This window comes from Rhinolophus sinicus, chromosome 2, assembly GCF_057876585.1.
Source record: "Rhinolophus sinicus isolate RSI-liver-muscle chromosome 2, RSI-T2T, whole genome shotgun sequence".
NCBI classification, from domain to species: domain Eukaryota; kingdom Metazoa; phylum Chordata; class Mammalia; order Chiroptera; family Rhinolophidae; genus Rhinolophus; species Rhinolophus sinicus.
Window position 1 is genome coordinate 190083599 of NC_142502.1, and position 23126 is coordinate 190106724.

Genomic DNA, 23126 nt, shown 5'->3' on the forward strand with positions numbered 1-23126 from the left:
GTGCGAGCAATTACACATCCAGTTAATATTATTGAATCAGTGATGTCTTGGCTGCGTTTATTTCTTCTGGATCTTACTTTGAACTTACGCCCTCCCGAGACTTCATACACACACGCACACACACACATGCGCACACACACGCACACACGCACACGCACGCACATGCACACACACGCTCACACATGTGCGCACACGCACACACACGCACACACACGCACACACACACGCACACACACGCACACACATACACACACATGCACACGCACGCACACACACGCACACACATGTGCACGCACACACACACGCACACACACGCGCACGCACATGTGCACGCACACACATACGCACACATGCACACACACACGCACACACACACGCACACACACACGCACACACGCACACGCACGCACATGCACACACACGCTCACACATGTGCGCACACGCAGACACACGCACACACATGCACACACACGCACACACACGCACACATGCACGCACACACATGCACACACACACGCACACACACACATGCACGCACACACACATGCACGCACACACGCACCTACCCCTTCCTGATGCGTCTCCTCCTGTGGCCACAGGAGCTCAATGCTCCTCAAACGCAGGGACAGGACGTGCTGTCAGCAACAGGGTCACCTTTCTCCTGTCTGAGGACAGTGAGTGACATCGGCCCAGGAGCACGTGGCTGTGTCCCCACCCCAGTCCTGGGCCCCTGCTCAGTGCAGCCTTTCCCTGAGCAGACGCCTCCCTCAGAGCTGTCTCAGCTCCAGATCCCAGCCATCGCCTGGGCACCTGGCACCATGGCCGCTCTGCCGAGGATGGAAGGGCGATGTCTGTGTCCCCTGTGTAGCCCCTCCTCCTCCCAGCACCCATTCCCGTGACACCACGAAGCCCCCGGGGTGACGTGCCCTAGTTGGCGCTTTGACTGGATGGGACGCCCAGGAGTGGGGAAGGTCTTCTTCCCACAAACTGTCGAGCGTCTCTACACGAGATGCACAGTGGGCAAGCGCTCGTAGTCCTGCTTTCCAGAGAAGGAGCCCAGAGTTTGCTGACTCGTCCTGTAGAGCTGAATCCAGTAGTGCCCCTGAGGCCGTGGTTTCCTGGCGGCCTTGGGAAAGGCCCCAGGCAAGTGTGTCTGGGCAGGGAGACCCCGCGTGAGAACTTGGTGTTTGGAGTTTATGAGCGGGGGGCAGGTAACTCAGGGGCACTAGTGTGACGGAGGAGCCGAGGCCGTGACCCTGGGCCCGCCCACGCCTCCGACACTGGCGTGGGGCTACCGCATAGCTCTGGTTTGGGGGTCACAGTGTTTCCGAGCCCCAAAAGGCAGGCACACTGTGGAACCAGCACTTTTTCCCAGCCACACAGTGGCTTCCAAGGCTGCTCATCTTCCGACACACGTGGGTTGGGCAGTTGGCCACAGGAGTAAGGGCTGCTTATCTGGCTGTAGGTGGAGGCACTACAAAGCTCGTGACCTCGGCAACCATGTGGTCTGTCTGGGGAGTTAGAGGGAGAAGAGCCAGCGGGAGCCACAGTCGCCTCTCTCTGATGTAGGAATGTGTGGAGGTCACGTAGTGCAGATGGCGTGTCTGCTGGTGCCGGTGGAGAAGACATGGACTTGCCACAAATAAGTAATGTCTTGGGGCTCAGCTGTGGCACAACTAGATTCAGGCTAGAAAAGAAGTGCTAGCAGTAAGTCACTACGACACCACCCCAGATAAGTAACACAATCCATGAAAGCCGCAGAGAGAACAGGAGACTGGGAGGACAGTCTGCACACGAGGACAGCACAGCTTGTCCCCACAGCCCTGGCGCCCACCTCACGTTAATCCATTAATCCCGCCTCAGAAAGACAAGCCACTAGAGTCCAGTCACCAAATCTCCGAGTGTAATGAATCAGAAGCACGAAAGCCAAACCCTTAAAATGAAAAATTCTTAACTTGGAAGCCTTTTTATTTAAGCAAAAAGGTTTTCTTTGCATCGATAGGCTGTTGTCTCGCCCTGCGAGAGTGTGGCCCCCGCCTGCCTTATGTTACATGTACACAAATTTGTGCGTTTTAGATTACCACAATGGAGACCAACCTGAAGACGATAGAAGAGGAGAACAAAGTAATTGAACAGCAAAATGAGTCTCTTCTTCATGAGCTGGCCAACTTAAGCCAGTCTTTAATTCATAGTCTAGCTAATATCCAGCTGCCACATATGGTAAGTGACTGACAGTGCGAGATAAGGCGTGCGGTGAGCTGCGCACTGCGCACCATAAAGTAGATGTCTTGTCCTGTTGCTGTTCTCATGGTTCTTCAGACTTTGGATGTTTGTGGTTCCCTCCCCAAAGCCATGGCATTAACTGCCGGAAGCGTTGGTGGGGCTGAGCCCGTGGAGCCCGTAGCTTAAGATGCTCCGAGTTGGCCTTTTAAGTGTTATGCAGACAGTGGCAGGATGCTGTGATGCTGTTTTATGCTGATGTGATATCCTATTAAGAAAATAAAAGTTGTGTATGAACTACTATTTAATATCTCGTAGGACCCAATCAATGAACAAAATTTTGACGCATACGTGACTACTTTGACGGACATGTATACAAATCAAGATCGTTATCAGAGCCCAGAAAATAAAGCCCTACTGGAAAATATAAAGCAGGCTGTGAGAGGAATTCAGGTCTGAACAGCTGCTGTAGTGACTGTAGTGATGGAGCCTTGCTTAAACAGGACGCCTCCTGTCTCTTGCTGCTGTAATTTACCAGAAAGTGTTTCTATTTATTTCTGTTGGAAACAGTGTTATGCTTACAAGACTTCATAATGATTTTATGTCTTGCTTTAAAGATCGTCCCTGCAGAATAGTTTCGGAACACATTCACATTTTGTACGTTTTCATATAAGCTGACATAGTGTGATATGCCATGTAATGTTTATAGCTGCTAATGTGTGCACATTGGGGTTGTATATATTTCTGAAGAGGTAAGCTGATCAAAATACATAGAGTGTAAATTCTTTTTAATGCTTTAGTGATTAAATGTTTTAGTATTTTGAACTGCAATGGACAAAAAGAAAAACAGCTTTGAATGACCAAGTGGTGGCCCCACAGCCACTTTTTACACAGTATCATTTTGCCTCATGTTGGAGGGCTTTATGGAATTTCAGAAATACGTTTTGTTGCATATTGTTTCATAGCAAGAATTGGTTGCAAAAAAATGCTTTATTTTTGAACAATGCTTAGAAATATTATGTGATTTTTTTGTTTGTTTGTTTTAGGAGGATGGTGTATGGTGGGGGCAATAAATGAGGTTTTTTGCATTCCAAGGAAATGGCATATGGATTAACTGTAAGAAATGAGATAAGTAATTTATTGTAAGACAACATCAAGCCATGGGAACTTGGCAGAAGAGTCAAAGCAGCTTAACAGCACTTTTAAATTAACTCCTGAGCATTACGTGGTGTGACTATGGGACTTCAGTTAAGACAGGGCCTTGTGACAGGTGGACGATGTGAAGATTTCCTTTTCCATTTTCAATAAACTTTGGGACAACCTTCTCTTATCTCCCAAGAGTTTCCCGGCCCTCTGAACTGTCTTTTATTGCAATGTGGTTTCCCCACCAGAATATGTGTGTTTTAATTTAAGGTCACAGGTAATTTAAGAGTATTTATTTCCCCTTCCCACTTTGAAGAACTATTATTGTTGTTGCTGTTGTTGTTGTTTTACATTTGGGGGATAAAGGGAAATGATTTGTGAGTCTTCGAGTGACGGGACTGAATCCCCTCTGGATTGGGGGGGAAGCTGCTCAGTAAAACCTCTCCGGCCCCCCGAGCTTGGGCTTCAAATGCGCACTTGGTCCTGCTCAGAGGATTCTCACGAGGACCTGTGTCTTGCCTCTCGTGGGAGACCGGCTGGCCGCAGAGCGTTTGCGTAGCCTTGTGTCTGAGTTGTCATGACCTGTTCTAAGAATGAATGCAATCAGATTTTAGGAGTAATTAATGTACTTCAGCACTTTTCTTTACACGAAATCATCTTAGACTCACGTGTTCCTCGGACACGGGTCGTTTGCCGCCATGACTGCACTCTGTGTATGCAAAGACCGCTTTTGACTGCTGCGTCCGCCCTCCGAGAAGTCCCCAGGACGTGTCGTGTCTTCTGATGTGGACTTGATTTACATGTCATAGCATCTCTTCCTTCCATGTCTTGATGTTATGCAGGAAGTACAAAAGTACTTTAAAATTTTGTTATGAAAAAAAAAAAAAAGATGGGTTTTGTAAAAATAAAAAAAATAATAATATTTTTAGCAGAACAGGACTTACAGGGTCATTGTCCCCACAACGTGCCAGTCGACTATTTGCACTCCCCTTGTCCTCTATATCCGTACGGAGGTGTGCAATTCCTATGTCAGCGGCCTTGCCACGCTGACCCTGCAGGGGGCCCGCCGGCCGACCGGCAACGTTGGTGCGGAGGTCGCAGGGGCCTCAGGCAAACACTCTGCTACGATACTCAGCCTCGGTGTACATATGTGTATAAATACATGTACATCTCAGCGGCACTTTATACTGCTCACTGTACAAACGCTTCCGGTTTTCCACGTGGACTTTCGTAATGAGCTGGGAAAAGATGATGTCATTCCCTCGGGGTCTGGAGAGCGCCTCCGTCTTTCTGTTGTGCGATTAGTCGTAGCCGTGCTCAGAATTGCCTGAGAGCTGACGCCACTGCGGGCGCCGCTGCCACACCACGGGCCAGGCCCGGCTCCCGCTCCCGCTCAGGCCGCTGTTCATATCGGCTTCGCATTTCCCGCCCCGTCGTGTCTGCAGCCTCGCCAACAGAGCAATGCTTCGCGTAGAGTGATAGGTAGTCTCGGTTTGGGTTCTTGTTCTCACCTATGTACAGTGGAGAGGGGTTTTAAGCACAAATCTGCTGCTCATCTAATGTTGGTAAAATATCAAATCAAAAGTTATCTGTGACTATTATATAGGGATCACAAAAGTGTCACATATTAGAATGCTGACCTTTCATATGGAATTATCGTGAGTCATCAGAGTTTATTTATTATAACTTATTGTTCATATTCATTTCTAAGTTGATTTAAGTAACCATTTATGAAGACAGAATTTTGTACAAATATTTACTGTGCTCTCTGTGGAACTGAAGTCTCATTTATTTTTGTACACACAGCATGGGTTTGTTGACACTTTGATTTTGCTACAATGTGTGGAGTCACGAGTTGCAGTGATTACTTCATTTTTAAATTGTGAACTTTGTACAAACTTTGTCATGCTGGATGTTAACATCTTACTCTAAATAAAAAGGTGTTGCCGCGTTTGTAGCACGATGGATCTCTAACAGGGTCGCGTCTTCACTTGTGTCCAGAAATGCTGTCGGCCCCGGCAGGACCCACAAGGAGCCCTTCACGCTCGGGGTCTCGTGCTCCCCCCGAAGCGAGGTGCCTTCCACCGGCAGGTGCGCGCTCAGCGGCCGCACTTGTTTGGGAAGCGGTCCTGCCCCGTGTCCTGGGTGGTGTCTGGGATCACACTGTGCTCTCCCTTGCCCTGTCCTCTAACTCCTGCGCAGAACCTTGGCTCCCTCTCTCCCCCAGGCCACGGATGTCTGTCAAGTGTCCAGAACGTCCCCAGGAAGGCTCCATCTGCTGCCACCTCCTCATGGTTCAGTTTCGATGGCAGATGTTCTGTCGTCCTCAGCATCTCACGTCCGGGGACACCTGCCGTCCTGCGCCCTGCGATGGGTTCCCTGGGCTCTCCATTAAACCATCGCCAAGCACCACCCCTAAAGCTTAAATTACCTTCAGGTGTGACTTAGTCATGATTATCCCATTTTCCCATTATTTACGTTAGTAAGAATCACCCTTTAAAATTCCAAAACGACCCTCCTGTAATAGACACAGTCCCCGAAACGTAACATTTGAGGAGACCCCACAATCTCTGTTAAATCCAAAATGGATTCCCAGTGGAGTCTTCTGCCCTGAGATTCAAGGCCGTCTGAGCAGCATCTGCTGTTTGCACATCGCACTTGGTCGGCCTGCTTCCTGGGAGGCGGCAGGGTGTCCAGACAGTGGGGTCTGGGCTCTGGTAGAGCCTGCCTTGTGGCCACTTCCACCTAACGCAGGTGGTGGCCTGTCCTTGACTTGTCACAGACTCAGTCTCTCCACTGGGTTATTGAGACACCTTTCCCCTTAGGAGCCACGTGGTTGAGAATTGGTATAAACGTTTTGGAAAGAAATTTAGCGATAATGTCGTGCACCTTAAATCGAATTTTTAACCCAATAATCCCAGAAGCCTATCCTGTGACACCAAGACAACAGTGAGTGCCCGGAAGTCAGTAAAAACAAGCAGAAGCTGATGAGGGAGGGTGGCAAGTACAGCTCAGGAATCCCAGGAGTTCTTGAACGTGACGGCGATAAGACATGTTGCTAGCACACTTGTGACAAAGTAAGTGTTAGTACAGAAAACAGAACCATAGACACACAGGGAAGCAGCCTGCTGGCGGTGCTGCTGGGTAAGTTTGGCGCATGATAACGCTGGAGACCACACTTCCCTCCGGCCAGGCCTCCCTGTGTGTGTGTGTGTGGGGGGGGGGGAGTCTGTCAAGGTGACCCTGCAAGCGGCAAAGTAAGGAGGCTGGGGACCTGACTGGCCCCAAGGAAGTCGGCCTCGTAGGAAGAGGAGAAGGAAGAGGAGGGACTGGGAGACCGGGTTCGAGAGCAAATGCCTCCAGGTTCAGGTTCGGTGGGGAAGGTGCAGACTCACAGGAAAGGTGTCAGGATAGCTGCGCGGGTGCTGGTCCCCCAGGGTCTCCGGTCGACTTCACATCCTGTGCTGACCAGGTACCCAAAGGGGAGGCTGGGGTTACATGTTCTCACCCTGGGTGATGAAATGAATTATTTTTAAAGAATAAAGCCTGAGCCTAGTGAGGGTTCGCGAGGGTTTAGGAGAAGAAGGTTCTGGTGTCACCAGCAGAGATGACACAGGATCGCTGAGCAGAGGGAGGGCCCGGCTGGCGTCTGGCTCCTGGATGCTGGAAGACAGTGTCCATCCCCAACCTCCTCCTGGGACGTTGTTTCTCCAGCGACGTTACAGGTCCTGGGCTGGTAGAGCGCTTGTCTGGCCTCCCAGGCTGTTTCTGCTCAGGGAGGCTCAGAGCTTGCAGGCCCGGGCACTTTCCTCTCGTCCGCTTTCCCAGGTCCAGTCAGCGTGGACAGCGCTCCACGTGGCGACGTTTCTAACAGCACAGGAGGCAGGAGAGCCCTGCGTCTACAGCAACTTAAAAAATATATTAAGGGAAAACATCAAACATGTATCCTTTGTCTTTGTATTTCAATCACATGACACCCAAAAAGAGGTCTTGGTCACGGAAGTATCTGGTACAGTCTCTGAAGAAACGGAAAACGGCACAAGCAAAGATGGAAGCCGCCATAGTAAATGCAGGTAGGATAAGCCTGTCGTAAGTGACGGCGCACGAAGCCACACCTGGGCACAACTTTCTCTCCAATGCAGGAGCCCATGTGAGGTCTCCACGTGGGTCCCAAGCAGACCTGACTTAGCTGGGCCGCATACGTGAGGAGATGCTGGACCCCCTGGGCCAGCATACTAGTCCTCTCGGGGCTCTGACCCCGTCCTCAAGTCCAGTTTCTTCTCTGTCCCTTTTTCAATCCACATGTCTTCCTCCCTATAGTCTGTATGTGCCCTTCAAGTGACCTCAAGTCATTGCTGAGCAACATAAAAAAAATACACAAGACAGGCCTTGTAGGGAAGGAAACCTCGGGAGGCTCTCCGCTGGATGTCTGACAAAAGAGAAAAGCATGCAAATTTATTGACGTTTCCTTTGTAAGGAAAGAAGACCCCAAAGCACTTAAGCCTGAGTACTTTTACTGTGTGTTGAAGAGCGGACAGTGGTGCAGAAATGTGATGGGACAAGGACAGAGCCACGGGGTGACCGGGGGCCGTGCAGCAGGGAGGGCACTGCTCCCTTGAGGGTCTTTTGACCTGGGGGTCGGGTGGGGGTCGGGGGGCGCTGAGTCCTTCCTGCACCCGCCGCCGTGTCCCAAATTCCTCCAGCTTCAGGTGTTCAATAGGCCCAAGCGCCATATTTTGGGGCGGCGTGTCTGAATCATCCTGTCACTATGTGCAAACAAAAGTGTGTCCCTGTGTGAATGGCGCAGGAAAGAAGGCAGATTCATGAAACAGAATCAGGCAGAGGGAGAAGGCAAGCCGCCCTGGCAGCATCAGGACCTTAGAAAATATGCAAGCTTATCACTAAGAGCGGACGACACAGCCCCCCTGGGGGACACAGCCCCCCTGGGGGACACAGCCCCCCTGGGGGACACAGCCCCCCTGGGGCCACAGCCAGGGGGCTGGTGCAGAGCCGGGCCTGGGGTCCAGGGTGTGGCCTGGGCCTTCTTGGCTCAGTCGTTATTGGGGACTTTAAAACATCGGAGTGGGAACGGAAAGCTCGGGAACAGAACACAGACAAGTGGCCCAGAGGATCCAGTTCACGAAACAGGACCTCAGTGGGGGGCTCTTATCCAGGCCCGTGGCCCCCAGGGATTGATTAAACAGCCGGCTTTGAGCTGGGGGCTTGGCCATCCGAGCTGCGGTCAGCACTTGCGTTACAAAAGGGAAACAACCGGCAGGGACTCCACAGCGTCACAGAAACGACAAGTTTTACTTTGTCCTGTGGGGTCTAAGCAGTAGGTCTCAGACCAATGCCTCCATTTGCTACGTACGTGGTGGGGACGGCCATGTGGGAGCAGCTGAGCGAAGCGACTCCCATGTGGGTCCAAGCCAGTGGATGGAGGCGTGTCTGGGCGACTCGGTGTCCTGAGTGGCATCTGGTGGTACCTGGGAGACCCCGGAAAAGCCTTGTGTGTGGGATGCCCAGAAGGGACAGGTCTTCTGCTCCCCACCGGGAGGTGTGGCCTGGGGCTGGACAGGACACTGTCCCTCTCCTCCTAGGAATGACCTCACTGAAGAAAGGCGCAGCCAGGACCTCCGAACCCAGCCGTGGCCCTGGCCCTGGAGATCAGAGGCACCAGAAGGAAGTGGCAGTCCCCACTCAGGCCCAGCTGCTCGGGGCTGCAGAGGTGGGGCCGGAGCTCTGAATTGCAGGCTGGGCCTGTAACAAAAGACGGATTAACAACAGAAAAAGAAGCTGATGGTTATCACCAGGTGGAGACACCAGGGAGTTGAGTCACTGTCAGTCTGGTGGCTTAGAATTCAGGTTTAATGCCACCTCAGCTCAATCACAGAGAGGCTGGGGGAGGCCACTCCCGGGAGGGCCCCAGCAAGGCCGCTCAGAGGCGCCCCGAGTCCCTGAGGCGTGACCCACGCTGGGTGAGTGGAAGCAGGAAGACAGAGAAGGCCCGGGGACTAGGAGCACGGTGACAGTGTGAGAGCTGCCCGTAGGGAAGGGTGCGGTGGGGGAGGTACGGGGGGGGGAGGGGGGGGCCTCAGCCGCAGGCTGGACGGCCGGGGAGGTGGTACGGCCACACCTCCTGGCCTTTGTCTGCCGAGTTAGCTGCTGCTGTGGTCCTCAACCTGCTTAGTTGTGGAGGGCGCAGCTCAGCTCAAGGTGCCATGTTCAATCTTAGTTGCAGGGGGCAGAGCCCACCATTCCTTGCGGGACTCGAAGAGTTGAACTGGCAGCCTTGTGGTTGAGAGCCCACTGGCCCATGTGGGAATCGAACCGGCAGCCTTCGGAGTTAGGAGCACGGAGCTCCAACCGCCTGAGCCACTGGGCCGGCCCTCAACCTGTTTTCTTAAGTTGTCTGAAACGCAGAAGGCGGCAAGGTCTCCTCCATAAACCAAGACTTACTGGGTGCCAGAGACCAAGTTCAAACTGCAGCTGCTGAGAAGTAACCATTACCCTGATGAAAGGTATTCAAATGACAACCAGTGCAGGTGACAGCAGGTGGCTTCACGTCTTTGTAAAGTGGGCAAGCTCCCAAAAACTATGCAACCCTAGTGCAATTGGCACTTTTGAGCACAGAAATGAGCTTCATTCCTACGGAAGAAATTTTGGCTGAAAGATGATAAATTCATATGGATTTAAAAATTTTGTTTAGATCTTGTTTAAAGGGACGCCTACCGTTTCCAGATGTTGCCGGCGCAGTCGTACGTTTTCACCGTCTATTAAATTCTACGTAAGTTTACTTCTCCAGAAACATCCATCTCCAGTCAATGTATCCAGCCTTTCAGGGGCGACAGAGCACAGGGAACAAGAGGAGAGGTCAGAGGGGAAGGGTAAATACAGGTCAAAGCGGCCAGACGTGCACTTTTGATAGTTGGTGGGGACACACACCTGAGTGTGAGGGCCCCGGCCTCAGCCTGGGAGAGGCCACCGGGACCAGGGTGGGACGTGGGCAGCAGGAGCCCAACAGCTGGCTGCCGCCTCTCACACAGGGGTCTGTGCTGTCGCGAGGACAGGCCTTTCTCTCAACACGCTGTATCTGTTTCATGCTAGTGATGATTGAGAATATCTCATTTTTTCATATGACATTCTTCAAATTCACTGAGTTCTAACAGGTGGTTCAGAAACAGGGCCCTTAGAAAAGGGCCAATGGATGGAAATGTCTGTGCGATGCTGCCACAGTCGCCTCGGGGCACCTGTGTGTGAAGGGCTGCCCCGCCATCAGCGCTCAGCTCCCACATGTACTTATATTAGTCACATTTCCCATTGGAAATTATTATGGGATCATTAGCTGTGCCCCCCCCCCCAAATTTCATATGTGATAGTTAAGGGGTGGGGCCTTTCAAGGTGATGAGAATAGCATCCCTGACAGAGAGACAGGAGAACTCAGCAGGTGTTTGCCCGCCACCCCTCACCCCCCGCCCCGCACCCCCAGGCCTTTGAGGACACAGTAAGGAGACCCTCGGCGTCAGCAGGCCCTGGACCTTGGCTGTCAGTCCCCAGGATGGTGAGGAAGACATTTCTGTCGTTGTAGCCCCCAGTCTGCAGTGTCCTCATAGCATAGCCGAAGCTGACGAAGACAGAAATATGAATGTCAGGATAAAAAATGTGGGCTTTCTCCTCAGTACAATGGCCATTTGTCTTTGGTTTTGAGAGTCGGTAGTAATTTCACATGCAGAATGTCTGTGAGGCAAGTCCCAATGTTCTGGGAAGAACAGCCTGGAAATAACCGCAGGCGTTTTGCAGTACTGGACTCTGGGCAGCCCACAGGCCTCCTGTGTGACCACACTCAGAAGACCATTCATAACTGTCGTTGTGGTTGCGTGGGGATATGGGAAGAGATTGGCAACAAGTGATAATCCACTTGGCGTTTTAAAAGCCATTTAACAGAAGCGTGTTCCTGATCATAGAGGCATCGAAGGCAGGGTGAGGGTGCTACATTAGCACCCGAAAGTTCTAGAAGCTGGCTAAGTTTCATGGCTGCCACCTGTGCCCTTGGAGCTGTATCTGCTGGCACCGATGTCCACGGCTGCCTTCTCTGTCCCCCCTGAGTGTCTCTGTGCAAAGCTTGCTTCCTGGCCCTCCTCTGTTCCCACCCTGGTCCAGCTTCAGAACTAGGCTGTCAATCAAGACGTAAGGAGCCGGACGCCTGCACCTTCAGCACCTTCATCTGCCCTCAGTGCCGGACTCTCACTTCCGTTCAGACGCTCCCTCCACGCTCCGTGACTCACATGCTGTCGTTTCTCTGTTGTTGCCAGAAATATTCCCCAGGGCCCCAAACATGTGCTCGAATACTTGAGGCTTACCTGCAGAGTATGAGTATTAGCCTTGCCACATGTTAGGAAGCTCTGATCCCTGCAGACTTGAGGGAGAAGCTGTCCACATTCCCCCTCCATCTAGGTCTCCCCTGAGCCTGGGTTTGCACTGTCATCTGCCTTGCTCTGATCCACGAGACGGCGCCGGGACTCGCTCTTGTGCTGTGGCCTCACTTGTTACCTTTGCTTCTCTGCCACAGCAGCGTCCCCACCTCTTGATGCACCCACACCCCTGCTGCAGAACCATGTTCACTACCCGGGAAGCTTCCCCCAAACACCGCTGCTTCAGAAGGAGCTGGCACTGGGCTGCCTTAAGTCAGGACACCTTGTGTGTGTCTCAGCAGAGCCGTGGTCCAGTGGGGAGGAACCTGGGACAATGCTGAGAGTTAAGGCCCATGTTCACGCAGAACTACGCAGAGACCTCAGGTGGAGGGGCTGGAGGCCAGGCCCCCAGCTGGGCGCCATCAACCCACAGCTGGAACCTGTCACTCGCCCACGCACTCGGGGTGGAGCAGGAACCCAGCATCTTCTAGTCCGAATATGCCCTTTGGCTCACGGACTGTTTTGAGCTGAATAGTTTGCGGAATAGCAGACACAGCAGAAGCTCTAAAGACAGGGCACGCATTGTCCTTTGTGAGGGAACCTCATGCTGACAAGGAACCTCACCCTTTGTGAGGCATCTGCCCTCCGAGCTGGAGGGGAAGGAGAGTCCCAGGACCCTTAGCGATTGCAGGGCTACCTCCGCTGTTTGCCGGGCTGCAGTGGCACCGGTGGGGATGGCGGCCTTGGAGGGGCCCCCAAAGGGGACAGTGGGCGCCAGGATGGAGTGGGTGGTAGTCACCCAGGACCTTGTGCAGAGAAGTAATTACAGGGACACTGAGTCATTCGCTGCCCTTGCTGGCTGTGGACCCGTCTGTCCGTCATGATCACCTTCCACCCAGGTGGTGTATCCATAGCCTGTGTGTTCCTTAAACTGTGGATTCTGGGGGCTGGGCCCCACTCCCTGGCTTCGGTCAGGTGCAGAGTGAAGGCAGCACCCACCGTTCCCCAGACCCGCCTCTGCCCTTCCTTGCCAGCCCACTGGCACCCTGGCAGCTGCAGACACTACACAGGCTCGGGGTTTGGGCTCGGGCTTCCTGTAGCCTCCATGAAGGCCAGAGGCATCTCGGGACACACGTGGACGGTGAGGGGGCCTCAGGTCGCTGGTGGAGGGGGTGCTGGGGCCGCATTACTCTGTCGGTCCCTTCGCATCTGGGCCCAGAAAGCTCTGTGATCTGAAAACAAACATAACCCGCCAAGGAAAGGGCTTTTTAGGGTTTCTCGTTCTCCGCCACATTGGTGATGCGTTGCATGCCGGCCGGGTGGGAGGGGCGAGGTGGGTGGTAGAGAAGCGCCGCTCTCACCGTTGGCCTGACATTCTGGAACCGCAAGTATATGTGGACAAACTGCGGGCAGCACCCTGTTTCTGAGGCCCACAGGCACCTCCCGTTCCCTCCCTGGAAGGAGCCCGACATCTCATCCTGCGTTTAACCCCTCAGCCCACTACACTTCTTTTTTTAAATTTTAAGCTAATGGTAACCAGGAAGTCACCGTGAAGCAGGCTCCGTTCTAGCACTTTCCTTCCCTGCTCCATGCAGGGGACAAGGGACAAGCCCTTCGCTAGGACTGCAGGCCAGTTTCAGAGTTGAACCACCCTGACACGTCGTCTCGTCCCCCAGGACCCAAGGCCTTCCGAGCTCAGAATGACGCCTTATCTGGAAACAGGGTTGTTGCAGGTGTAATTAGTCAAGTTAGGACAAGGTCATAGGATGAGGCAAAGCCAGTGGGTCCTTGGGAGAGAAAGACGCTGTGTGAGGACAGATATGGGGATGCCCTGTGGCATCGGAGGCAGAGCTGGAGTGACACGTCTACAAGCCCAGGGACGCCAAGGATGGCCTGCTGTTACCAGAAGCTGGAGAGGCACCTGGACCGCTCTGCCTAGCAGCCCCCGGAAGGGTCCGCCTGCCGGCACCTTGGTCTCAGGCTCTGGTCTCCAGGGCTGTGGTGCCCTGTCACAGCAGCCCCTGGACACTGGCGTGGGGGCCCAGCTGGCCTGACCAGGTGCTGGCCCTCTGCTCCTGTGGGCGGGGGGCGCGGCTGAGCGAGACGTGGGCTCAGTGAACATGGTGCCTGAGGCACAGCCAGGTCCTGCCAGGGGCTGACTCACCGTCTGGGAACGGCCTTCCAGACTCAGCCACCCAGACCCCGGGGCTTCTCCCGCCAGAAGTGCACTCACAACCCCCACGTTTGCGTGGAAACCTGCGCAGATGCCTCACAACGTTCTCTTTGAATCCTCACAACAGCCCGTGAGTACGACCGGTCTCTCATGTTACAGATGGGGAAACTGAGGCCCAGAGAAAGGCAGAAAGTCGCTCGGGGTACGGGACTGGTTGGCTGCCTCCTGGTTTTGGCCGTGTCCTAAAACCCGCCTTCTTTCCATAAAAATCCTGGAGCAGTGTTCAGTGGAGTGGGGAGACAGGCAGGCAGGCAGGCAGGTGACGTGCCCCGCGAGGAGGGAGCAGGAGGTACCGAGGGGGCACTAAGGATGCAGATGCACTTTGGTTGGGTGTTCTCAGCAGAGCCCGATGGACGGAGAGGGCTCTCGGGGCTGTGGGCAGTCCATCGAGCCCGGGGGAAGCTGGTCATCAGCCTGACTCCCCAGGACGCTCTGCAGCCTGCCCGCCAGACTGCTCACCACCATCAAGGCCCAGCCGGACTCCGCCCCTCTGGCTGCTGGTAGTGCAGGAGGAGCAGGCACCTCAGAATTCCCAAGGGCCCTGGCTGCCCCGGGCCATTCTCACAGTGTCCGCTGCCCGGGAAAGGTGTGGGAGAGGCCCCAGCAGTGTCCACTGCACTATGGGAAACACAAGGTCAGTGCCGGGCGCGTGTGACCTGGCACTTGCCTCTCCTTTATCCTTCCCTTGACTCAGCTACAAGTCTTTGGGCATGTCACCCCAGTTCTCTAAGCGCTGGGTTTGCATTTTCCACCTGCAAAGTAGAGTAACCCCTCACTGAGGGGGTGTCGTGGGCTCAGTGCTACATGTTTGCAGGGTCCTTGGCCTGGAGTGCCCTCCAGCAGTGGTGGCCTGGTCTTTGCTGAGTCTCCAGGGCCACGCCTGACACACCAGAGCTCAGTGACAGCAGGACAGAAAGCAAGATTGAGGGCCAGATAGCACCTCTCACTCATTAACTTTGCTTCTTTGTATGGAAAGCTAAACAACTAACGGCTGTCAGCCAGCAGAGGCACACCTGAAAGGCATGTTTGCTGGAGCACAGATAGCAGGATTTGAAGCAGACAATAAGACTTGGAAAGTGGTCGTCAGAGAGAAACGGCATCTTGGGCCACAGCAAAATGTCAGTGGCTTTGATGCCCTGGAATGATTCAGGGGCGGTCAGGATGCCAGGTGCAAGGCCTCCATGGACTTCTAGGGGCAGAAGCAGGAGACGCAGCACCAAGATGAGAAGCACAGTCTGCTCTGCGCTAGAGCTGCCAGCACATGTCAGTTCCTTCAGGCCTTGGTCACTGTAATGCGGGCCCATTGGCTACCACACACGTCCTCATCCAGTGCTCTGCACGGGGCTGTGTGCCAGTCAGGGGGCTTCAGAGAAACAGCACGATGGGTGGTGAGTGGATGGATGGACGGATGATAGAAGGATGGACGGAAGGAAGGAAGGTCAGTCCTCCATACATAGGTTTTAAACAATTGAGGCAGCTGGCAAGTCCTAAATCTGTAGGACAAGCCAACAGACTAGAAACTCAAACTGGACTTGATGCTGCATTCTTGAGGCAGAATTTCTTCTCTGGAAAATCCCAGATTTTACTCTTAAGACCTTAAAATGATAGAATGAGGCCCACCCCATTATGGGGGAAATCTTCTTTACTCAGACTTGGCTGATTGTACATATTAACCAATGTTAATCTCGTCTACAAGATACTTTCAGCCCCTGGGTCAGTGTGATTAATGACGGTGCAATCGCCTGGGCGAATAGACACGGGCCGCCAACAGCACAGGGGCTCAGGAGACAGACAGCTGTTGGACTGAAAAGAGAAGCTAAAGATTTGTGCTGCTTAGAGACGCCTCTGCTTCTTGGGGTGGCCGTAGTTGAGAGTGTTCCCTGAAATAGGACCTTTGCCCACTCAGACTGGAGGGGTCTGGCGAGGTTAGGCAGGGAAGTGACTTCGTCAAAGCTGTGACAGTCTCTGTCCTCTGCAGGAGGGGGACCCAGCGGACCCACCAAATGTATGTGAAGCGTTAGAACGCAGCTGAAAACATGTGTTTGTAACTCAGCGCCTCTGCTCTTTCCACAGCTTCTGCTTTAACTTCTGGTGGCTTTACACAAGCCCCGTTGTGGTAGGTCCAAAGGTTTGCTTCCTGTGTGTCCACAAGAGAGGGAGGACAGGGCGAGGAGCCTGCACCGGCCGAGCACTGCACCCAGGAGTCTGTACAACATCTTCTGTGCACCTCACAGTGCCTGGGGTCGGCCGTGGCAGAAGGTGGGAGGCTAACAGGCCTCAGGATCTAGGGCAGGGCGCCTACTGCTTGGCTCAACTCATGCTGCGGGTGTGTGCACGCGCGCGGTGGAGAGAGTGAGAGAGACAGAGAGAGAGACACAGAGAGAGAGACATACAGACAGAGAGAGAGACAGAGAGAGAGAGAGAGAGAGAGAGAGAGAGAGAGAGAGAGAGAGAGACAGCCAGCACGCGAGCAGGAGCGCGGGAGTGCCAGCTTGGAACCATGCCTGGAAAACATAGCAAGCTCTCTAAAAGTCTTTTATGAAACAACAGAAAATCCCTGCACACACACACATGTGGAAACCACGGCGGGGTAAGGTAGAGCCGCTTAGCCGAGGTCCCCAGCTGTGAGTGCACATCTGGGACTAGAACCCGGGTCTCCATCGTCTCCTCCGCACCCTGAGGAGCCCCGCGGTGGGGAGGGGGGTGCGGCGGCCCGACGCGCAGCCGGAGGTCCTCGCCCCGCCCCGGCCCTGGGGAGGTGGGGGTGGGAACGGAGAAGCCGCGCGCATGTGCACAGCTGGCGGCCCCCCGCCCCCCGCACAGCTGGGACGTGGGCCGCGACCGGGAGGGCGGGCGGGCGCAGTCCGGAGCCGGTGGAGGACGCGCCGGGCCCTCCGCGATCGGTGGGTGCGGCCAGCGTCCGTGCGCGCCGTGGTCATGGCCGTGCGCTCCGCGCGCCCCTGTCTGCTGGCGCTCGTGCTGTGCTGTGGCTGGGGGGTGCTGACCGCGGTGGCCCAGAAGCCGGGCGCGGGGTGCCCGAGCCGCTGCCTGTGCTTCCGAAGCACGGTGCGCTGCATGCATCTGCTGCTGGAGGCCGTGCCCGCCGTGGCGCTGCAGACCTCCATCCTGTGAGTGTGCGGGGCACTGGGGGTCGGGGTGCAGGGAGTCTGGGGGCCCGGGGGCGCAGGGGCGAACGTGGGCAGGGGCACGTCCGGGAGGATCCGGCGTCGGAGGCCTGGCGGGGGCCCACGGGCCTTTGTCCGCCCTGGTCCTGGCGCGGAGGGCGGACCGGGGCGCAGAGCGCGGCCTCCGGAGCCGCCTTTGTTCGGAGCTCGGAATCCCCTGCTGGACGGGGAAGTTGTCGCGAGCGGCTGGGGAAAGCCCCGCTCCGCTCGGCCCGTCCCCCTCCCGATCGCTCCCCTCCTCGCCCCCCTTTCTCCGGTCCGGCCCCTCTCCTCCCGAAGCGCGGTGCGCCCCTCCTCCACCCCCTCTTCCTCCTGCCCCTCCCCCTCCTCCTACTTGGCTCCCTTCCACCCCTTTCCCCTCTTGCAGGAACCCCCTTCGCGCACCTTCAGTGACACGAGGCCGCGCCCCGCACCCCCCCATAGCCCCCCATCCGCCCGGGGCGCCCAGAGCCTCCTGCCCCAGGTGTCCTGGCCCCGGGGCGCACGGCTCTCTCGGGGTTTCCCTGCGCCCCGAGCGCGCCTGGCGGCCGAGGCTCTGCGACGCGCCGCGGGGCTGGTTCCTGGGGTCCGGGGCAGCCGGGTTTCCGCCAGGAGTCCTCCCTCTCGCTTTCAGCCGGGGCGCACCGCGATCGAGGGTGAGCCAAACTTCGCGGATACCGGGCGCTCCAGTCGGTACAAAGTACCGCGCGCGGAACCCCCCGCCCCCCGCTCCCCAGAGGCCGAATCCCGTTCCCTGGACGCGAGTGGCCGGGGCCCGAAATGCCGCCCAACTCGCTGGGGCCTCAAGGTGTGCGGACGCGACTTTGCTGAGGGACTTTCACAATCTGTTTAGGCAGGCGTGCGTTGTAGGCGCCGCCTATAGTTCCGCGTCCTACAGCTGCCCTTCGGATGCCAAAAATAGTTTCCACTTTTCTTGGCTGAGCCCAGTCCTTTTGGCACCGCCGCAGAGCCTGCAAAAGTTGTAAAATTGTGAGTGAACTAGTCAGGAAGTGGGCGGTCAGCGTTCCTACTTCTGAAACAAAGTGCAAGGGCAGACCCTTCTCCTAGTGGTCGTGGGCTCGCAGGCCGCTTTCTGCAGGGTCTTTGGCGGGAGTTCTCAGCCCGCGAAATTGTTCCTCGGAGAGAGATACGGCTTCCCGTCCAGCGAGCGCGCACCGCCGGCCAGGAGGGCATCAGACGCCGGAGGCGGATGCGAAAGAGGTTTTCTGGATTCGGGTAATTTCGTTCTTCAGTGAGTCAGTGGAAAAAACTTGGACCCTGAAGCCATTTTTCACATCTGGCCAATGTCTGATGCTTGCACTGTGCTCTGCCTTCAGGTCTTAATAGCTTTTTAAGAAGAGCTGTGTTTGCAAGCATGAGTGTTGTGAACAAAAACGGATCCTCCACAGAACCGGAGTGTGGAACAGCCAGGGCAGCTTAGGCCAGGGGCATGATACTCACACTGTCATTTGCATAAACTTGCTCCTTTTGCTGTCCGGGGTTTCTGCAGTTTTGAGAGTGTCCTGCACTGACCATGCTTGCTTGGCACCCCATTCTGTGACACAGGCAGGGTGACTCCAAATGACCAAGTCCCGGTAGAACGAAGCAGATCACGGTGAAATGATCATACCTGTTTTACGTCTCTGCAAACTCAGTTCCGGGGAGGACGTGCCCATCGCTGCCCATGGGTACAGCGGGACTGGACAGACTGAGTCCTGGTGTGACAGGTTCTAGCTGGGGAGCATTGCTCAGGGGCTGGTCCCTTGGAGGGCACAAGCGGAGAGGCAGGGGGTGGGCGGGAGGTTTGGGGAGGAGACAGGCGGAAGGGGTGCAGGACGGAGATATGGGCAGTGAGGGGAGAGGAGGCCACTTCTGGGGATGGCCTGGTGATGTGGGCTCTGGGCCCCGTCCACCAGGTAGGATGCAGTCACGTTACAAATTCCACTTGTGCAGAAATATTTCATTCACTTTTCAGCTTTTCTCCCAAGTCTCTGCTCGTGATATGCTATTATTTTCTATTAAAATTTATTTGGTAGAAATTGGAGACTTAAAGTGGCCCCAAAGTGTGTGGGGCCATCCAACCATCACACCATCCCCCCCCCCCCCCAAGATGGTTGACTCCAGTTGCTGGAAAATTCTCCAACCTCCCTCCCTGCGAGTTTCAGGGTGTGTCGGAGCCAGACCTGACCCTGGACTGTTGCGATTCGAGGTTGGGCTTCAGAAAACAGTGGTGTAAGGCCACCTTGGGCTTGAGGTGTGGTGTGGCCCCGTCAGGCCAACTGGAAAGCGCAGCGTGTTCTGGCCACGGGGCGCCCGGCTGCCTGCTGCAGGGTCAGGTGTGAGTAGTCAGCTCAGCAGTCTGCACTTTGAACGTCACACTGTTTAGACTACGGTGAAGTTTGTTACCATGATAGTCAGGCTGGTGTGAAAACTGCCCTGCCTTCCTCTGTTTGTCGTCCCTCACTGGGGTCCTGGCCCTCTGCCCCCCACCCCACCCCCTTTCCTTGCAGTGAGGTCGTGGGAATGAGCTCTTCAAAACTGACACCCATCCCAGGGTGCAGCCCATTCCAAAGCCTCTGAGCTGTCCCAGACTGGCCATGTGACAGGAAACCCTGTTGCGGGAGGGGGCTGGGGTGTGGGCTGGGGTGGCCTGGAGACTGGCCCCAAAACAGTGGGGCCAGGGAGAGGTCCACCTGCCCTGGGGGCACTGCCTCCAGCCACATAGCTGTGTCAGCACTCCTCAGTTTTCTGGCCCCCACTGTGTGTTTGGACCACATCTGACTCCCGCCTCATGAAATACCCAGTGTGAGGGCTGCGGGCTTGGGTGCGTGGATGCTGGTCATCAGGCCCATGTCCACACAGTGTTCCTGCTTCGTCCCTGGAGACTGGCGCCTGGAATCCCAGCTTCCTTGCTCACCCGCCCCAAGCTGGGCTGTCAGGTGAACCTTATTTGGCAGCAGCTTTGCTTTGCACAGGTGAGCTGAGGTAGAAACGGTGTGAGCCCGGCGGGGCCGGCAGTGAGGGCACTGGCACAGTCCTCTAGCTCGCCTCGCGGCCCTGCCTCCCGGGGAAGCTGGTGTCTTCTCGGGGAGCACAGGCTCGGTACCCTGAAGGCAGCCCCCCGGCCCGCCCACCAGCTGTGCAGGACGCCCGTGCCACCAGGACAGCAGTCTGGGTCAACAGTTTAAGTCGGGGCCTTCGGCTTGAGAGAAACAAATTACCACTTTAACTGACTGTTGTAATGAGGTCGGAGGCTTTATTGTCACCAGAGCTCAATGACAGTTGAAAAGCACCGCAGGAATATTTAAAAAATATGGAGGTATCGGTACAGTAGCCCCCCTTTCTCCATGGTTTCGCTTTCCGTGGTTTCAGTTACCCAGGTCAGCCTCAGTCCGAAAATATTAAATGGAAAATTCCAGAAAGCAACAATTCCTAAGTTGTAAATTGCACGCCATTCTGAGCAGCGTGATGAAATCTCGCTCAGGCCCGCTGTGCCCCCCGGGACGTGAGTCAGCCCTCTGTCCAGCCCCTTGGCCAGTGGCTGCATGTGCCCCCGCCGGCCTCCAGCCCTGTCTTGTAGCAGCAACGGGGTCGTCACGCCTTCAGGTCACCCGGTTCCACTTAACACTGGCCCTGAATGTGATGTGACAGCTCTGCCGCCCAAGAGAAGCGGTAAAACGCCTCCTTTCAGTGAAAAGGTGCAAGAGAGCCCACGCGCCCACACCGTTACAGCTGCATCTCATTGTTAGTTACCGTCAGTCTCTTACTGTGCCTGGTTCATGAATTACACTGTGTCGTAGGGCTGTATGTCTAGGAGAAAGCATATACATGGTTTGGTACTGTCTGTGGTTTCTGGCACCCATGGGGGTCTTGGAACCCATCCCCGTGGGCCGGGGGGACGACTAATTTATCTTTACGAATATTTCTCCCACGGCTACGTGCCCAGTGGGGCGGTGTGGGCCATGAGCTCTAGACACCGGCGTGCTGGGCTCAGAGGACACCCCTCAGTGTTCCCAAGAAGCTGTGCGAGTCACGTCGTGGGCCACTCCACCAGGGACGGCCCTGTGCCGTCACAGCCGCCACTTGAACATTTGCACACTTATGTTTGAAAGTTTCCTGGGAAGATAGAGACTCAGGCACTCGCTGTCTGCGTCCGACGCCCTCCCTCCCTCCTCTGTGTCTTTAGTGGCAGAGGGAATAGTTGTACTGAGACACCTCCCTCCCTGGGACTCTGATCCGACGCAGCTCTGGCTCCATCGGGGGCCACATGCCACCATCAGGACAGGGCTTCCTTCTCCACGCAGTTCTGTGACTCAGTTTCCCTACGTAGTGACGACTGGCAGCTTTGGCTTCCCTTTGGAGGCCACAGAGCAGCCGCAGCAACGTGAATGACTGGGTGCCCGGCACACGTGCTGGGCGTTGTGCGAATGGACCTGCGTGTCCTGTGTCCCCCACGCCCCTGGGGCCCCAGGTAGACCTGTTGTGGCTGGGGGCAGGCTGGGCCCCTTGCCTCAGGAAAACAGGGTGTGCTTCTTATAAGATGTGGGTGTTGGACAAGGCTGGCCACCACACCACACCCACTAGAGGTTCAACACCAAAAATGTCAACAAAGCCAGTGACACGTTCCCATCCCCAGAGCCGATCTCGTCATCAGTTTGGAAAGGAGGTAGACGCTGGCAGTTGCACACGCGCCATGCTGCTCCGTCGGCCAAGTGGGAGTGGGTTTCCTTCTGACTGGAGATGCCAGGCTCTTGACAACAAGAAACGGAAATAGATGCTGGTGGTGAACGTGCGGGCCCTGGGGGCCCCCGTCCACAGTCAGAGCCCAGGCCGGGGAGCGGACCCGGGTCCTCTGGCCTCCTATGGCTGTGTGGACGTGCAGACGCCCCTGTAGGGTCAGGCCACGATCTCCTCAACTTCACGTCCAGCTTTATTGTGCATTTTAACATGTTGCGTACGGATCACGAGAATCTTCACGAGGGATTTAAACCCCGCCGTACGCACCGTGTTAATCATGACACTTTGGGGGGGGTACCCCCAAACTGAGAATTACGTGAAAATACCCTTTTGGTGAATTCAGTTTGAAAGCAGTTCTGCGTTACTGACCGCCATGTTCATGGGTCACTTCAGACACGCTGGGTGTTCCTGGCGCTTCGTGTGGGCCGGTCCCTCGGACGGGGCCTGGCTGAGCGCCGCCGGTCCCACCTGCACTGCTCAGTGGGTTTGCTTCTTGGGTGTTTGAGATAACATTATTGAGCTCTATCTGAGGCATGATTACTGCTCACTACTACCATCCACAGCTTAAAATCCTTCTTAAGTCGATTTTGAAAAATAGAAATCATGCTTTTCGTCCCCTCATCCCTTGGCTTCTCTTCAGACGCCACAGATCCACACACCACACAGGCAAATACCAAGAGACATCTCAAAGGGTTACTCCTGTGATGTCACTCAGACGGCAGTAAGGTCAGTCAGACTGTGTCTCGTGGGTTAATTCTCAGGCTCCCCTTTTCCTGGCTGTGATGTGGGAGTGGTTCTTGTAATTTGTTGATTAGTTTATCCTGGAAACTGTTGCCTCTCTCCACTGTTTCCCAGCACCCTTAAGGGGTCGAGAAAAGGGAGAGTAACGCCCCCAGGATCTCACCCAGAGAGCTGCAGTGGAGAGACCGCCCTCTGTATGTCCCAGGGTCAGACGTGTTTCAGTGGCGTTTTGTTCGGGACTGAGCACCGAGAACAGTGCAGGTGTGGCCACACCCCTTGCCTGCTGCCCAGCTGCGCAGAGCTGAGCCCCACGCTATTGTGTGGGGGCCCGTGCAGCTCAGAGGTCCCTTGTGGGGCCAGCAGGTCTTGTTCTGCAGTGAGGTCTGAAGTAGAAGCTTAATGGTTGATTGTCCCTGTTCTTGACCTTTGCCTGGGTGAATTTTCTTTTAAGAAAAAAAAAAACCTCATTGAGGCATA

The 23126-nt window shown here is 55.3% G+C and overlaps 2 protein-coding genes across 33 annotated transcripts in view; both read left to right on the forward strand.

Annotated features, from left to right (window-relative positions):
* Positions 1 to 5337, forward strand: part of MYT1L (myelin transcription factor 1 like) — a 365607-nt gene extending 360270 nt beyond the window's left edge. For 26 of the 31 annotated variants that reach the window (XM_019752014.3, XM_074331624.2, XM_074331629.2 and 23 more), the window contains 2 exons: positions 2077 to 2220; positions 2539 to 5337. In XM_019752014.3, the coding sequence (XP_019607573.2) occupies positions 2077 to 2220; positions 2539 to 2679 (285 nt within the window). In that variant the 3' untranslated portion in view covers positions 2680 to 5337. The remainder of the gene's footprint in view (positions 1 to 2076; positions 2221 to 2538) is intronic. The other 5 variants (XM_074331634.2, XM_074331633.2, XM_019752022.3 and 2 more) reach the window with 1 other exon arrangement.
* An 11481-nt stretch (positions 5338 to 16818) lies between these two features.
* Positions 16819 to 23126, forward strand: part of PXDN (peroxidasin) — a 68021-nt gene continuing 61713 nt past the window's right edge. For both annotated transcript variants that reach the window (XM_074331615.2, XM_074331616.2), the window contains exon 1: positions 16819 to 17135. In XM_074331615.2, the coding sequence (XP_074187716.2) occupies positions 16945 to 17135 (191 nt within the window). In that variant the 5' untranslated portion in view covers positions 16819 to 16944. The remainder of the gene's footprint in view (positions 17136 to 23126) is intronic.